Source organism: Athene noctua, chromosome 19 (genome assembly GCF_965140245.1).
Source record: "Athene noctua chromosome 19, bAthNoc1.hap1.1, whole genome shotgun sequence".
Taxonomy (NCBI): Eukaryota; Metazoa; Chordata; class Aves; order Strigiformes; family Strigidae; genus Athene; species Athene noctua.
In genome coordinates, this window is record NC_134055.1 from 3,029,797 (window position 1) to 3,047,400 (window position 17,604).

The window sequence follows — 17,604 nt, forward strand, 5'->3', positions numbered from 1 at the left end:
CCATTATTATTATTTCTACTTCAAATTGCCTCTAGCTAGTGCATCATTTTCACAAAATTCTACTTTGTTACTGCCACGTAATAAAAGAATACAACATACATCTTAAAGGGACTTCCTGGGTCTCTGCATCAGTAATTTGAAAGGAGTTGTGCAGATGTCCTGTAATAATCCAGATCCTTTGGGAAAAAATTTATTAATTCCTTGAAATTTTGAGCAGGATGTTTCTGTACAGAAAAATAAGCTCGGCGATTTCAGAAAATTAATTCCTAAGTGTTTATCTTAACTCAAGTATTCTTTCCAAATATTACTTGAAAATATGAGTGCATTACCTGTAAGTGATACAGGTAAAATATGTTGTAGAAGAATTTTGGCAATTTAAAAAATATTTCATATTCAGAATTTTTTACTGTGTTTAAAACTGTAGCAGATCTTAAATTTGTATAATTTATAAATATATGCATATTTTTAATATATTTTATTACTACATTTAAAACATTTTCACTGCAGTTGAATCCAAGCATGCCTTTCCCTTACGGAATTGTTACATGTATTTGGGGTTTTCTGGCAGTAGTCACAGTGGAAATGGAATTTTCAGGTTTCCTTCTTACACTTGGAGGCGTAACAGATTGCGAGCTAATCTGGATCACCTTCCTGTTCCAGAAAAGATGTTTCTAATGAAATCGTAGTTCATGGTATTTTTTTAAGGGAAAACTATGTTTCCCTAAAACTGTAACCAGCACTTCCTGCTCCCTACAGGAAACAGCACTGAGTGGTAAAGGGAGGCAAATTTAATTTCTGACTGAGCATTGGACAGATTGGAGTAAAGAGGAACAGGGCAGATGTCATTTCATGAGAGCTGCATCATTGCATAGGAGCAGTGGAGTAAATCGTGATACATTTTTCAGCCATAATTGCTGTTTGTGAAATAATATAGACGTGGCGGATAAAAATTAACTCTGTAAGGTGCGTTGGATGCTGGCAATGTATGTTAATTTTTTGATGAATATATACACCTGGGCATGTGCATGGCTTCATCAGATTACTGAGTACTTGCCCATCTTAATCCATATTTTATAAACTAAATGCTGGAAACAGCACTGCGTATAGGAATTAAAATACTTTCAGATGTGTACAAACAACAATAATGAACAAGGGCACATGCTGAAATAGTTCTTTACTATGCTTACATGGTCATCTGGAACTTCTTAGAGAGGGGTCCATCAACACGAAGGGGTCAGTTTTCAAAGCAGTGTACAGGGATTTAGCCGCGCGACTCCTATTGACGTTAATGGGAGTCAAACGGGTAAATCCCCACGCACCGCTTTGAAAATTTACTACTAAGCCTCTTGACTTCTCACTACATACTTTGATTGTAACAGTAATCCATGGTTAACATAATTTTCCCGACAATAATGTCAAACATACTTTTGAAGTCAGTGAATTATAGAAATAGTTACCTCTTCCATAATTCTTTAAAGATGGCCATCAGATGGATTTCGCCCTAGGTTCGTGCAGTTGAAATTATTCTTTAACTCAGGAAAGAATATATATGTTATCCTTTGGTACAGAACTGATAGTCTGAGTATTTAATGTGTTGAAGAGCCTTAAGATGCTCCGTACTGTGGGTAGTATCAGGTTCTAGCTCTGCCCAGCTTTAAATGTTCATTGTACCTGACTGGTTCCCTATGGGAACTTTGGAAATGGAAGCTGGAATTAAGCACATGAACATATACCAGCCTTGCAGTGCAACCAGGAGTAACAATGAAGCCTGACCACCTAATCAGCACCTTTTAGCAAATAAAAAAAAAAAGCCAGGCTGTTGACTATGAGACCCGTGTAAAGGAGCAAGTAAAGAAGTCATCAAAGCTGGGAAAATCTAAGGAGAGTTCATACTCTGATTACAGACCTACCTATTCCTTCAGTAGTGCTGACACAGAGAACGGATGGTCTATAAAGCACCTAATAAACTGTGGGCAATCTACAAATAATGAATGAATAAATCTATAAGTCAATTGGCGGTGTGAAATAACTGTTAGGCTGGATAAACTCCTGGTTTACAGGGGGGGGTTTAGCTTAATTTTATGATGTATATGCATACAAGACTCTCAGAAAGTCCTAACAGGAAAAAAAATGAGTGGGGAGAAGTTTTGGGTAAAAGAGGATATTTTAATTTGCGTGGCATGCTCCTGCAGAAGTTTACAAGCTGAATAATGCATTAAAACCAGAACTTTGTTCAGTAACATATAGCCACAAGTAAAAATACATAGAGCATATCACCAAACTACAAACAGTTTATTTTAAACATGGCTGTAAGCATTCAGTCTAAAATGAAAATCTGGTCTTTACTTCATCGTCAAACTCGAGCAGAGGTGGAGGCAGCAGGCACAGAGCTGTGTGCTGCAGGAGAAGGTCTGGGGACACGCGTGCAGTAAAACTCGCTGAGCGGTGGCTGGACTTGAACGATGTGGCAAATGTGCCTGTGGGATACCAAAGCCAACCTCTGAGGGAAGCGAGATCTCATCTATAAGATGGGAAAAAAAAAAAAAGCGAACCTGTTGGATTTGAAGTGGCTGCATGTAGACCTAAACCAGAACTGTCACATTCTACTTGTCAGGGGTAACACGATGTAACTAATGCGCCAGGAGTTCCAGAAGTAGCATGAAGTAAATCATTCCAATTGCGGAGCTTACTTTTAAGAGAAGTACTCCTGAAACTTGTTGACAAGCATGTGATTACCTCACATCTCTAAACCACCTATGATCATTTTAGATATAACTTAGAAACCACAGAAAAAGCATCAAAATCAGATGTTACCGTGTGATTTGTATGAAACCAAGGGATGTGTAATTTTTATTCTGCATCCCTGTTTGCCATGGACATCACTAGAGACTGCACGCAGGCACGGGATAGACTCTAGAGTTTAGTAATTATTTAAGAGGACATTGTTTCTGTTTCTACTAGATTTTCGAATCTTATTTCAAATTACAAAATTTTGTGTCTTCAACTGAAATAAAGGAAAGCTTTCAGGGTGTCTGCGGGCATGTGTACGGCAGGCAGCGGAGAACAAATAAATAGTCTTTATAGTCTGCAAATGCCTTTGCTCTTTAATTTGGACAAACACACATCCCTTAGAGAAGAGCACATTGGGAATTTCATATATAACTCTCAATTAAATTGAATTGTGTAAAGCTTATTTATATAAATGAGAAAATGAAAACCTTTTGGTTCAAGAAGTACACAGAACTAAGTGAAACTAATGATTTATTGTTCACAAATTAAAACCGTAAGTGCGCACACTACAATTGAGCTGTAGTGTTTCTTTGTTCCAACACTTCTACGCTGCTGAAAGATGACAATTTATAATCTTTGAATGAATAAAGATTTGTCTTAGGTCTAGGTATTTATTGTATAATTAGCCCATCTATGAACAAAACCACTGTTTGTTAATTCCAGTATTCGTCAAGCATGTGTATTCGTCTAGGTCTTGCCCACGTGTCAGGAATGCCTATGCAGATTATTTGAGGTTAATATAAATAGTTTGTTTTCTGTATTTGTCACTAAATATCATGGCAAAGTTTCATAACAATGGGGTTTTTTTCATGCTTAATCATTGAACTGTGTGAATCGGGTCCAGGAGTCCCAGAGGAATATCAGCTCAGCTGAATTTCAGCCTTTGTTTTGGGTTGTGTTGAAACTTTTGTCTCTGCAGTCACTTCTGTGCCGTTTTCACTGGCACTAACAATGATCACACAAATGACTAAATGTGTAGTGTGGGTTTTTTCAGACCCTTTCCTTTAACAGTCTTTCTTCATATAGTAGTAAGATTGTAACTGCAGGGAAGGGAGTCTGTAAACTTTAAAAATTTACCTTAGATTATGGTAAGCACCTTCACCTTTCATTTTGAGGGTAGAAATGAGATGACAATGTTCAAATCATGAAAGAAGATGAAGAACAACAATTTTTAACGAGCTTCTGTTTTTCCTTGGTGAAACGTGAGGTGGTTCAGCAGAGCTAGTCAGGATGGAGGGACAGTATTCCAGATTTAGAGTCGATGCAGATCACTTTTCACTTGAAGGAGGTCAGAGATGAAAGGTGCTGCTATTATTTTTGAGCAGCTCGAAGATAGTTTTTGCCCTTTGCCGAATATTTATGGCAAAGCTCTGATTTTTTGCTGTAGGTAACACTCCAGTTTTTAAAAAGTGACCTTGAATGCTTGCTTATGGAGTCTTTTGCATTTGTAAGTGGACTTCAGATACTCATGTCGTGTTATACTGCATAAACAGAAGTTGCATGTTCTACCTCTCACCTTGGATTTTTAATAAACATCCATTTTCTTTATACTTTTTTCGCTCTACAGGTAATTGTATGAATTTCAGCATTTTTTTCTAGATTAAACAAACTCAGTTACATTCTGATATTTGATAGATGTTTCTTCCAGATGTTGGTGTAAGAATAGCAAGAAGTTAAAAATAGGCATAGCTCAGACACGAAACATTAAATTTATTATTTTAGGAAGGTACAGAACATCTGCAGTTGCCAGTAAAGTATCTCTGCGCGACAAGGGCTTGCTTACTCCTTGTCTCTGTGTGTGCCATTTGTGACTTCTTCCCAATGAAAGAGAAATTACAGGAGTGCAAGGAGAAACACCACTTGCTGCAAAGCTTTTGAAGAATTTGATTTTTATTATTTGCTACCCTGCATTATAGTGAAATTCTTTGGAAACTGAAAAAAACCCCTCTGTGTTATAGCACAAGAATAGCTTCGCTGATGAGTAAGAGGTTGGCATAATTTCCAGTGTGAATTCAGATTTTCAAAGAATTAAGCTGGAAGAGGAAAGATTACTTTCAAGCTCAAATTCCTGGAAATGTCCCTCCGGGCTTAAATTAATCTCATCTGGAACTTGATACCAATGCAAGAGGTGTGTGACCCAGAAATGAAGAAAGAATCGGGTTTGCATTTTTAGAACACGCTTGTTTCTATGACTTCAAGGCCGTTTTGAACTTGGAAAAAAAAAAAAGGCCATATGTATATCCGTAATAAGCAGTACAGCAATGGCAAATCTCCAGCCAGGATCACTTGTCTCAGAAGGTCGTATCTCACCAAACGCTGCGTGCTCCCACTGAGGGGAGCAGAGTTTGCTGTGCCTGTGGTAAGGCTGGGACCATCATTATGGCTCCTGCTATCAAAACCAGACTCGCTTTAAATGCCTGCTTTTGTGATAGGTGTGGTACATAAATGCTATTTTATTAAATAGCAAAATAAATTACTGAGGTTTGACCTCAGCTAAGGCTTTATCACCGTTGCCCTCCTGGTGAACTCGAAGGCAGAGCTTTCTCGTGGAATTCAGCATGTCGTCACTTTGCGGTACAACGAGTTAATGCTGCGCGCCAAAGCTGCGCCGTACGCGTGGTGTTGCGGGATGTATGCAAAGCTGTGGTTCCTCAGGAAAAGGCATACAGCGTGGGACCAAAACGGTCCTTAAGTTTGAATTTCTTTCTCACTGTAAAGCTATCTTGAATGTCCAGTAAAATGTAAGAGTCTTACATAAGGGAGAAGTTTGGTGACAAAGGCAGGGTGGGTGCTGCTCCCTGGGCTAGAGCTTTTGCAGCGAGTCAACCTGACTAGCAGCTTCCCTAATCTTGACAGCTCTAGTAGTTGCCCCTGGGATAGAAAGAAGACAAAAAATTCAGAACAGTCCATAAAGTTCCCGTTGGTTTGAAAGCAAAAACATCTGCTAGAGTCATGAACAGTTTGTTAGCAGAGTTCAATAACAGGAAAGCCTGCAGTTGATCAGCTGTGCCCTCAGAAACAGGCATTACCGCAGTCAGTAGAATTTATTGTAGAAGAGTCAGGAGATATGGGGAAGATTAGGGCAACAGCAAAACGTGTCAAAATAATGGTTTTGTTTCGTTGGCTTCAAACATAAACTTTCCCAGTAAGGAAGAAGCGTGGGCATTACGGTTTCATATTCAGATATTTACTGTGAATCAGCTGTTTGTAATCCGGGAAGGTACGTGTATTTTCTTAATATGAGTTTGATAGAGGCTAGACAGACACATCCGTAAGTCATTGAATTAGATCTGTCACGCCTGCAACGAAGCAGATGAATGTGATTTCTATATTGTCTTGAAAACTGCTCAGCACAGGCGGCTGCAATAGCGCCTGCGCTTGCCAAGGTGTGTCCGTACACGTACGTGCTGGCACGGGTCGTCCTGATCTCGATGAGTCTGGCAGATGCACAGTAGTATCTCACGGGAAAAACTTGACACTTTGTAAGAATATGCCCTCATGTGTGTAGCACTTTGAATAATTCTTTAATAAGTTAGGCCCTGAACTGCATTAGGTACGCTGCAGGTTTCGGAATCAGGACCCTGCGATACAGAGGTGTTAGAAACGGCTCCATAGCTCAGGTTGGGTTCAGATACCCACTTACACAAACAGGATGAAAATCCCTTTATTTCATATAGCGTATGGATTTATGAAAACCCTGTGCTGTTTATATTCTCGAGGCGCCGTTCTGTATTTATGGTTACAATTGTGTCTGCTCTGCCATTATAAACTCCTATTATTAGGGGTTTACAGCATGGCTGTAAAAATTTGTAGTGGATGGAAACTTGACACATAAAGGTCAACCCTGTAATAATATAGTTTTTAAAAATCGATTTTTAAAACTTTGAGTCATTTTTAGATTATGTGAATATAAAAACATTGGTTCTAATTTTAGGATTGTCAGGTATCTTAATGCTATAGCATAAAACTCTCTTGTTTTACCAAAGTAAAAATATCATTGTTGCATTTGCTTCTTTTAATTTGCTTTTGTGGTGTCTGCTCTTCCCTCAAAGAGGTTTCTTGGTATTGAATCCAGGCCTCCGACAGACCCTTGACAGTGAGCAGGTTAAAGAAAATGAAAAATATCTCCTGTCTTATTATCTGCAGTGCTTGCTTGCATTTTGCATTTTCTAAACTCTTTCAGCCCTCTCGTCTGAAGTTTTAATTAGAGCAACGCAATGCTACCGCCATAGAAAGTAAAGTAGGGAGACCATAAGCTTTGCTAACGTATTCAAATGACTTAGAGACCAGCCATCACGAAACACTATTCTCTACAACAACGGGTCTACAATTCTCTCTCTTTTTTGTGGTAGAATTTGAACGCTAAATTATGATTTTCCCCAAAGTTGTATGTATGTATGGTAATTGTTTTGCAAGCGGTTTTGGATATAATGAAGTCCACAGAGCTGAAGAGCTAACATTTTTCTGTTGTATTGAGTCCCTGTGAAGACAGATGAGAGTAAATAGAGGAACAAAATTAACTTAGTTTTGTTCTGTGAATTGAGGTTAAGTTTTTGTACCAGTCTTCTGAAAACAGTAGAGATTTAGGTATTTGAACAGTTACAGGAGCATTTTCATGGACTGTCAAGAAGAGGTTTGCTGATGAGCACTGTGGACAGATCTGATGTTGAGTCAAACCAAAAATTTGCCCGTCCTCAGATCTCTGGTAGTGACTGGAAGCAGATGCTCCGACGTCCGGGAGATCGGAGGTTATGGGCTGCTTAGAGGTTGTGTCTTGGACTGTTGTGTTTAATAGTTGCTGGTGAATTTGTCCCTCAGCTTGAACTAATATATCTAGTTATCAGTGTCACCTGCAGCTGGAAAAAGTGGTTTTCTTATCTGTCCAAAATTATTGTACAGTATTACTATAATGCAATGAAACACTTGAATACAGAATTTCTGGTGTTTTACAGTCCAGTGAAATAATCTCTGTATTTAATCTCTGTAGCAAATTAAATATCAAACTCTGCTTTGTTATGGATTCTTAATTAATGTATCATCACTACTGTAATGAAAAGGTGACACTAAGATGATAATGAAGCACTTCAAATTAAATAGCAAAAAAGTCACATCCTAAAATCAAGTTGTTTGTGAAGCTAGCTTTAAATTAAATGTCAAAACGAAAGTGATAATTCAGTTCACGAAGGCTTGGGAGTACTCTGTGTTCAAAGTCAGTACACGTACCCGTGGCTCAGGATAGCTTTTGTCTATGTGCTTTAGCCCAGCTGAAATTCTGAAAAGTTTGTAGAAAAGGCTTACATCATTGACAGTGGCATTTCTCAGTGCTAAATTCCCCAAGACAGCTGGTTGTTGTCTGTATTGGGCTGTTCTGTACGTTCATTAAGCACTTAAGGTTAAAAGAAGAGCCAGTTGGGTTATCATCGTGGCTGTATGTATACATTCAAGTCAAAGAACAGAACTCTTTTCATCACTTTTGATGTCAATATTTGAGCTCTTTGAGCTCCAACATATTGTCACAGATTTAGGAAAATATATACGTTGCTGTACCAATAACTTAATGAATAATCTTTTTTTTAAAAGCATTTAACAGTAGGTCTGATTTTTCAGTTTTCTGGGTTTTTTTTTTCAGTGGTTCCACCAGGGAGCCCTGGTCCGATCACTCGACACGAGTCGTACGACAGCCTAGCATCTGACCACAGCGGGCAGGAGGACGAAGAGTGGCTGTCCCAGGTATGCTGCTGCGGGCGGGCCAGTCCAGGGCAAAGCGGTGATAGTACCCCCTGGAAATAAAATTCATGACTTCCCTCAAAATGGAAAGTAGGCTTCCAGCAGACCCTGGGTATCGCTGTGTGTAAAAGTGACTTCACGCCTGACTTAACGGGGTATGAATTGGGTGGTCTTTACTTTTTATACAAGCTGTATTAAAAACCATATAAAGCCCCCATCATTATTGGCACAAGTCACATCCTTGGGAAGTTCAGGACGATGTAGGAAGTTTTAAGTTGGCAGCAGAAAGTTACCTCTCTACCTTTTTCTCCTGACACGGTCCTTTGCAGACACGGATACAGGAAGTTGGCTTGGCAAAAGGACAATACCTTTCCAGTTGTGACCTGTGCTATACTTACTGCATTTTAGCATAAAAATGGTAGATTAACTGGTTTACTTCCTTCTTTTTCTGGTTGTCAGCTCCTGCACTTCCTACTAATAGTTCCTTTGAGTTACGGCTAGATACAAATACTACAGTGCTTTAAAATGATCCTGCTTGGTGGAATATTTTTTGTGAGGTTAGATCTTTGTAGTTTTATCCATTTTTGCTTTGTTTCAGTCAGCGAAGCTTCTCTTTAAGAACTCAGTACATACTTGACTATTTGGCTCAAAATATAACTTCAGTTTAAAATGTAGTTCATGAATAATGCACTGAGAATTAGTTCCTCTTAGAAATAAAAAGGTTAAATAAATAAAAATTACAAATGCTCTGGATTTACCAAAGCAATAACAGTGTACCCGATACATGGAATTCATCCTGACAAATTAGGTGGGTTTCCTTTGGTTTAAGAACAACGTTGTTACGACAGTGATGCATTAGACATGTCGCTGGGGTGGTATGGCATAAATATGAAATACTCATGGATGGGATTTGCTTCTTCCACTGGTGAATAAATACACAGCAGTTTCCTAAAATGGAAAGTTAGATTTCCACATGTACAGGTCTGGGAGTGGCATTCACTGGGGGAATCTCTTCATGGGAATCCACTTAACTGGCCGAAGTTTTGTGGCTGCACAACGATATATCTTATTTACTTATGCTCTCTCTAATTTGTCAGAGCATAAAGATGGTGACACTGCTCGATCAGTGTAGTCGACAGGAATTTGATCACTGAGCTCACTGGGGACAAGATTTCACCTGTAGTTTTCTACCTGTCTCTCCGGTGCTATTTGGCTAGTTTAGCTTGTTTTACTGTTCTGGTGACTTTCTGGTATAGTGGGCAACCTCAGGAAGAAAAGAGTTAAGGTAAACCTATGCTATAGGGGTTTGTTTATTACTAATTATTGACATTCCAAGTAGTAAACAAATTAGTAATTTGTTTACTACTAATTCTTGACATTCTAAGATGTCAAAGGAGCATAGGACTGCTTGAACTTCATCACATCTATCCCTCTAGAAGAGTAAATATATTTATAAGAAGAAAAAAAAAAAACCTAAGTGATGTCACAGAAGAAAGATAATTCAGAGAATGCTTCCAAAACATTTAATTTTTGCTAAGTGAAAAGAGGGCTGGTAGCACTTTCGAGCGTGAAGACGCTCGCATTCTCCAAGCAAGCCACTTTAGATTAAGCCTAAAGTGCAAGTATGTTTTTCAAAATTAAAGTGTTGTTATCAAGAGTAACAGCATGCAGTGAAAAAACACTGCCCTTCACTTCAACTTTTCAATTAGAACAGTGGGTAATGTGTGCTGTCAGTGTGAAGTAGATACAATATGTTTGTCCTGCACACAACAGGAGAGTGAATAGGAACATCTGGCCGTAGCCTCAGTAAAATTGCAAAGGCATCTGTTTACCTCTCGGCTCTGTGACACTGATGGTTTCAAGCTTAAAATATACAGATTACTTTATCTGTGGCCTAATTTACACTGCTACGTAAAAGCTACTTGCCTCAGAAACGTCTACAGTCGATCTGAGTTACGCTAAGATAAATGCAGAGATGGAACTAGTGCTGAATAGGCTGTGCGTTTGTTGTCTTATGTTAGCAGACAACTTAGAACAACATTATCCAGTGCTTAAAATTGCTCCTTAAAGAGTTAAGAACTGCTACTAGTATATATCTGTGTCATACATATACAGATATATTTTCATGAATTTCCTCACTAAATTGCATTTTTGCTGTGAAGCTCATCATCATTACAGCAGAAATTGATAGAAATTTAATAGTCTTATTTTTGTCATCTTAAGAGAATGAGTTCACCAGAGCTTAATATTTTCATGTTTCCTTTTTCTGATCTTTAAAGGCTCTTTTTGATTTTTAAAATTGTATTACAGAAGACTTATGCTTTGTTTACTCTTTATTTACAAGGCCCGATTTTCTTGATCGTATACGTTTCCAGCAACGTTACCATCTTAAATATTCATGGTTGGTTGCATTCCTATAGTTGGCTCATTGAAGAGTTTGCCAGAATCGATACTCATCAGGTAGTTTTCAGTGTAAAAAGGCATTTTTAAAATATTTTGGGTGCTTCACTGACTGAAATAACTTATTTTTCAAAAGTTTATATCTAGACTCTCACTAGGAGCCAATACCAAGAGGAAAATCTGAATATTTGAAATTATTAGACACACCACCTGTATTCTCTGTGCCTTTTGGAAGCAGGCGTGGAACTAAGAAGCTTCTGCATCTATGTGTATACCTACACATAAACACACATCTCAAATACACCTATTGTGTAAATGTGTTGCACATACGTGTTTGTATTACACGTGCATAGTAACGGGCGTGAGCTGGGCTGTTGAGTGTCTCCCCATGCATTTCACGTTGCTCCCTCTTACAAATCTTGTTGCTTTCCAGCAAGATGGTCTCTGCCAGCCATATCCTCAGAAATGCCAACAGTAATTAGGAGCTTTGGTTTGAGATCCAGTTCGCACTATGTACATGTGAAGCAGCGCTGTTTAATGTGTGAACTTTTAGAAAGCAGCTGTAACAAAGCTTTAACAGCTTGCTTGCTTTTCAAAGTGCATCCCTTGACCTGGTCAGGGTTGAGGTTATCTGGGGGTGGTAGACTTCTGCAGTTCCTGTGTCTACTCCATGTAGACACGGGCAGAAATGTGGTCCCTTGTCTGATGCCACAACAAAAGGAGCGTTTTAGCCTTCAAGTTACGGCGCATATTTCGTAATGGCAAGGGAAGGAATAGAATCATAAAATGGTTTGGGTTGGAGGGGACCCTGAAGATCATTTACTTTCAATCCCCTGCCATGAGCAGGGCCACCTTCCACCAGCCCAGGTTGCCCCAAGCCCCGTCCAACCTGGCCTTGAGCCCTTCCAGGCAGGGGGCAGCCACAGCTTCTCTGGGCAGCCTGTGCCAGGGCCTCACCCTCCTCACAGGGAAGAATTTCTGCCTTAGATCTAAGCTAAATCTCCCCTCTTTCAGCTTAAAACCGTCACCCCTCATCCTCTCCCTACTCCCCTGATCCAGAGTCCCTCCCCCCTTTCCCACAGCCCCTTTCAGCCCTGGGGGGCCGCTCTAAGGTCTCCCCGGAGCCTTCTCTTCTCCAGCTGAACCCCCCAACTCTCTCAGCCTGTCCTCACAGGGGGGGCTCCAGCCCCCCGAACATCTTCGTGGCATGAATGACTGAACAGGGTCAGGTGAAGTGTCAGTCTTCAGAACAGTTCAAGCACCGGGGCACCGTGTCCTCAGGCTGGTGGTCCACGGGCTTTCAGGGCTCTGCAAGAACCTCTTGGCTTTGGCTAGAGCATCCTTTCTCTAGCAAAAACATTCTGAATTTTCCCTTGTTCAGCATTCCTCTAAACTGATGGCACAAAGCACTCCCTTTGCTGGAGAACAGCAAGGATTCTGGGGGTTCAGTGGGTTGAAGGAACCATTCAGTATATTAAGTTGCAGTTTTGTGTTAAGCATTTCCCCATATTCCCTTCCCACAGGTCGAAATAGTGACTCACACTGGGCCTCATCGACGCCTCTGGATGGGCCCACAGTTCCAGTTCAAAACAATCCATCCTTCAGGCCAAACTACTGTCATTTCATCCAGTTCCTCCGTGCTGCAGTCGCATGGTCCGAGCGACACCCCACAGCCTCTTCTGGACTTCGATACAGATGATCTTGATCTCAACAGTCTCAGGTAAAAATAAAATCAATTTCCAAGCTGTTTCACATTTGTTGTGTGAATAACTTGCCTCTCATGTTTAAATGAGGCCATCTGTGTAGAATGTGTAATAGTTTTCATCAAGCTTGTCCAGATGAAAGTCTTAGAAGAGCGTGAGACTCGACAACAATAAAAATTCATCCAGGCCAAGCATTTTAGATTCCTTTCTGCTGCCCCTTCGTGGGTAAATGACAGTGAAAGACAGTACAAAGTCTGGTGGCTTTGCTCAGCGTTGTCTTGGCTTTCACAGTTTCTGCATTGCTTAATAAATTCATTTTCTCAGACATGAGTGGAAGCTTTATGCCATAGACTTAGATGCTGACTGTGAAGCGGTCACTGTGTTGGAACAGCGGGTGAACTTCTGGAATGTTTTTCTCCTCCCTGTTTATTTTTTTTCCCTTCCTTTGCTTCCTTCCTTGTAATTCTTTTTCATGTATTTAATTCATCGGGTTTTGGACATTTGCTAATTTGGAATTGGGAGCATGGGGTGGGCCAAGGGAAGGAGGGAGAGTGAAGGTAAATGTGGGTTTATGTTTACTGATAACTGGTGATTTTCTAGAGGTGCTTTATGCACCATGTGTTGCTGTGTCTTGTCTGGTAGCTCTCAGGATTTAATGAGTTTCCATGCTTCTGACTCTGCATGTGATTTGAAGTCCAAAGTTCTGTGGTATGGACTTGGATTGTTTGGGACTCTGTCTGAAACTCTTATGAGTAAAACAAGAGAGATGGATAATATGACTAATCCCATTAAAACTGGGCAGACTGTCTTTGGCCTGAAAATACACGGGTTTGAGATCTGTGATTTCTCCCTCCATGTAATTACTCCCACAAGTAAGGATATAGCTGTCAAACATATACCTGTATTTTATTGTATACATATGCAAAAACAAAGCAGAAATTTAAAAAAAAAAAAACCAAAACATTACAAAAGGAATAGACAATTACAAACGTGTCTCTTCTCCTAAACTGACAAAAAAAAGCTGATGTTCAGGAGGGCGATAGAGGCTTTTTAAGCAGTTCGGGCAGCGTGAGCTTCTTCCTTTGAGGCATTCTGAGAGCTCATGGCAGAGAGATAATTTGGGGATATTCACTTTGTGTGGAGCCTCAGTTTGTCTCTGGATGGATTATCCAGATCTTGGCTCCAGAAAGCAAAGGAAAACAAAAGTTTTCAACAGTTGACTGATTTAAAAATAAATAGTTGCCTAATTGTTTCAGCTGATTCAGGTTTGCAACTTAATTACAGCCCTCCTGAGCACTGATTTTGGCACAGGTGGTAACTATAACTTCTTCTTTAGGATTCAGCCTGTTCGCTCAGAACCCGTCAGCATGCCGGGGTCATCGCGTCCAGTTTCTGATCGCAGAGGAGTTTCAACAGTGATTGATGCGACCTCAGGTAGAAACACATTGATTTCATGTTTTCTTTGATACTCATGGCATTCATCAATCTTGTCTTTTTTTTTTTTTTTTTTTTTGTCTGATAACATGTTTACTAACCATTGCCATACACTTAAAAGGATATCATGATTTTCAGCTGCACAACAGGGTAAGTGCTGTCTTATACAAATACTTACTGAAAGCTACCATGATGATGACTTTTTTTTTTTCCCCTTTAACACTCAAATCTGAAGTCACAGCGTTGTGATAAGATACGAACCCAATATTTACAGTAAGCTTAGTGTGAGCTATAGAATGCTAAAAACTGCCTAAACTAAAAAGCAGAACATATGCACGTACTAACACTGAAGTACTTTTATTAATGAATGCCTAAAGCATAGAATATTACAGTTCCATCTCATTTATAAAATAGCTTTCACTGAAATGTAATCATAAATGTAATTGATTTCTGTGAACAGTCAAGACAACAGGATAGTTTATCTAATGTTTGTGTAATAGGCACATTTTCACCACTCGGCTCTAAAAGAGTGTGTAAATTTAATATTACGGTGGTTTTGTTAATATCAACGTAGTAATATATGTGCTATAAAGTTTTCTTCTTTTTTTCTCAGTTGTGGGATATAGTCTGTATAAAGAAACAAGGACAGCAGAGCTTTATGTTCTAGTACAGCTGTGTAGCGTCTGAAGGGTCCACACAGCAGGATTTTGTCAAATAAAATCTCTCACAAGTAGAATTATTAAACACACAGCATTAGTCAAACAGTCAAGTCAGAGAGGATTTTAATCTTTAGCGATTTGAAAATCCCTGGAGACTGCTGATTGGATTGAGGTTAAACTGTAAAAAGAGACTGTAACACATACAGAAACTGGTTCCTGAAGGTTGTTTTAAAGAGAGTTAAAATAAAAGCTCCTGTTCCAGACTGTTTGCTATTGATATAAATTCTGAGTCCAGGATACTGCGTTGTTTGCCAAATTAATTTATTTGGGTATTATAGGGTATTTCTTAGATGTGTTTATAACTGAGTTCGATAATAACTACATTTACTTTGGATGTTGAGGATTGTCATTATAAATTCCATTTTCAAATGTTTAAAACTTGTTAAATTAATTCACGTTCAGCTTAGACAAACATCTGATGCTGGTTATTTAAAGGGGATTTTATTTGTTTTACTACATGACAAAATAACTTTCAAAATAATTGTTCGATACAGAAGAAAACCTAAATGGATCAGTTGTGATTTTTTTTTTTTTTTTTTTTGACTAGTTCATCTATGCCTATTACCCCTAAAAGGTTACAAGCTTGAATCAGAGGAGTGCTTCTGTCTGTGTAGCTGACACTTTGGATTCAGAGTGATTAATGGCATCGCTGTTCTTCACTATCAGTGTGCCTATGCCAGCTGATACGGAGAGAGATATCTGGGTTATCAGGGTGGGGTTTTTTCCCCTCTCGTGTATGAACGGAGCATGCTATTACTGATAGCAGGGCTGTGTAATAATTCTGAAACAGAGCCATTCCGTAATCATAACGCGTTCTAAAACTGTGTTATTCCATCTACAATAGAAACCATGAGCCACATAGAACTGTACCTCTTCTCTGCTAAACAACCTTTCCTGAAGTGTGGATGGGGCCTTAATATGAAATGGCTCATGTGAATGTGATGAAGCTCTATTGGTAATGCCTTTAACATGTGTGTCCATATTAAAATTGCCAAAGTCAATTGTATACATTGTCATGACACTGAAAATATATTTACTGTACAGCAGTGACTCAGTTTTGTTATAACACCTCATATGTTTCTTATAAACAATACATGGATTTTGTTAGGGACATGCTGATAGCAGTATTTTATTTAATTTCACTGCCAGACAGTTCGGATTTGAATGGATTTTTGATTCAGGGGCTTTACCATCTACTTGCAGTTTTCGTGTTGCCTGATCCCCCTCCTTTCCCATGCAGAAACTATTGCTCCAGATTTAGAGTAGATATGCCAGATTATGTGTGATGGCATAGGGGTGCGAATTCTGCTGCAGAGTCAAGGAGACACAAGTTAAAACCATACACTGTCTTTTGAAATCTTGTGCTGTTCTTGTAACAGAGCCCAGCAAAGGCAAGAAGAGTATTTTATGCTTATTTCTCTTCCCACCTTGGAGATGTGCAGAAAAGTACATTAAATTCAGGTCTGCATCTGAAGGTTTTATTTTAAATCCTGTTCATGTACAACACTGCATTTTTTTGTGGTTTAGTCCACTACTGTAAGTATTCTCATTTCCTGCTATTACCAAGGCATGCCCTAAATGGCTTACATTCTTTATGGAAAACAAATTTATTGGAAAATACGGTTTTAGGTTTGAAGGATTTTTAAGTAGGTCATAAATTTTTACTGCCTAAACTGAACCAGGAAGTGATTCTTCAGTTATGACCCGTGCGTTTGAGTCTGTTGCACTTTATGAAGATGCTTATCTGGCTGTTTGATTGCCTGTTGCTTAGAGATACAACCAGCGTGGCGCCTCTTCTTATCTAACTCCATCACTTGTTCTTCCTATCAAAAGATTTCGAGTACATGTTTATCATCTTCCATTATTCTTCTGCCATTCCTGATAGCTTCCTTCCTTCTCCCCCATTGGTGACAACCCTGTTGTTGCATTTATTAAGAAATTGGTGTAATTTTTTTTGATTTTCACATGTCTATAGAAGTATATTAATGACAATATACTCTGACAAGATATATGCAAAAATCTTCACTTAAAAGGTAAAAAACTAATACTTTTATCCATAATTAAAATGCTCAGTGGCATTTTTAAGGTGGGTAGCTGTATCTAAACATTGCTCGGATAAATTTTTAAAAACACATTTCGGTATGGTTGTCTCTAAAATATTCTTCTCTGTGTGGGGCTTTCCTGGTTTGTTTTGTGGGTTTTGGTTTTGTTTTGTTTTGTTTTTTAAATCAGACCTTTAAGAAAAGTTAGCAAAAATGTAGTCACCTAAAGCTACTGGACATTCGTCCCTCGATGCACACGTTTTAGTCATATGCATCCTGGAGAGGATATACCCTCAAGGATTAAATGCACAGTAATTCCAGATGCTAGTCCAGATTGGCAGTTAGAAATGTTAAAGGGACAACACTGAGTTTTAAATCTTTATAAAGCAGGAAGCCTTTGATAATCAGCAGAAGAACCGCTCCTGTACCCAGAGTAAACGCACACTGCGTGTCGCGAGCAGGCGTGTGTGCTCCTGTGTCTGTGTCCTTCTCAAAGAAGTGCTGAGGCTATTGGCTGGGTTTAACAAAGGTGGGCTAAGGTTTAGTAAGTCAGGTTACATTTAAGACTTTATTAGACATCAGAGATGGAAGAGAAGCCTTACAAGTGCCCTGTCTGCAGGAGATACTGCAGCTGAAGGTCACACTCTTTACACATCCAAACCAGCCAACCCTGAGACAGAAATCTATACTGTGACCAAAAAAAAAAAAAAAAAATTTGTTGCTGAATGACCTGGCTCTGTTTCAAAAGGCTGCTCTATAGGCATGACTTGAAACTACAAACTTTACATT

General features: G+C 39.2%; 1 protein-coding gene across 8 annotated transcripts in view; it reads left to right on the forward strand.

The window, feature by feature from the left end:
- BCAS3 (BCAS3 microtubule associated cell migration factor) overlaps nucleotides 1-17,604 on the forward strand; it is a 372,464-nt gene that overhangs the window by 161,970 nt on the left and 192,890 nt on the right. For all 8 annotated transcript variants that reach the window (XM_074922814.1, XM_074922816.1, XM_074922821.1 and 5 more), the window contains 3 exons: nucleotides 8,420-8,520; nucleotides 12,441-12,637; nucleotides 13,957-14,054. In XM_074922814.1, the coding sequence (XP_074778915.1) occupies nucleotides 8,420-8,520; nucleotides 12,441-12,637; nucleotides 13,957-14,054 (396 nt within the window). The remainder of the gene's footprint in view (nucleotides 1-8,419; nucleotides 8,521-12,440; nucleotides 12,638-13,956; nucleotides 14,055-17,604) is intronic.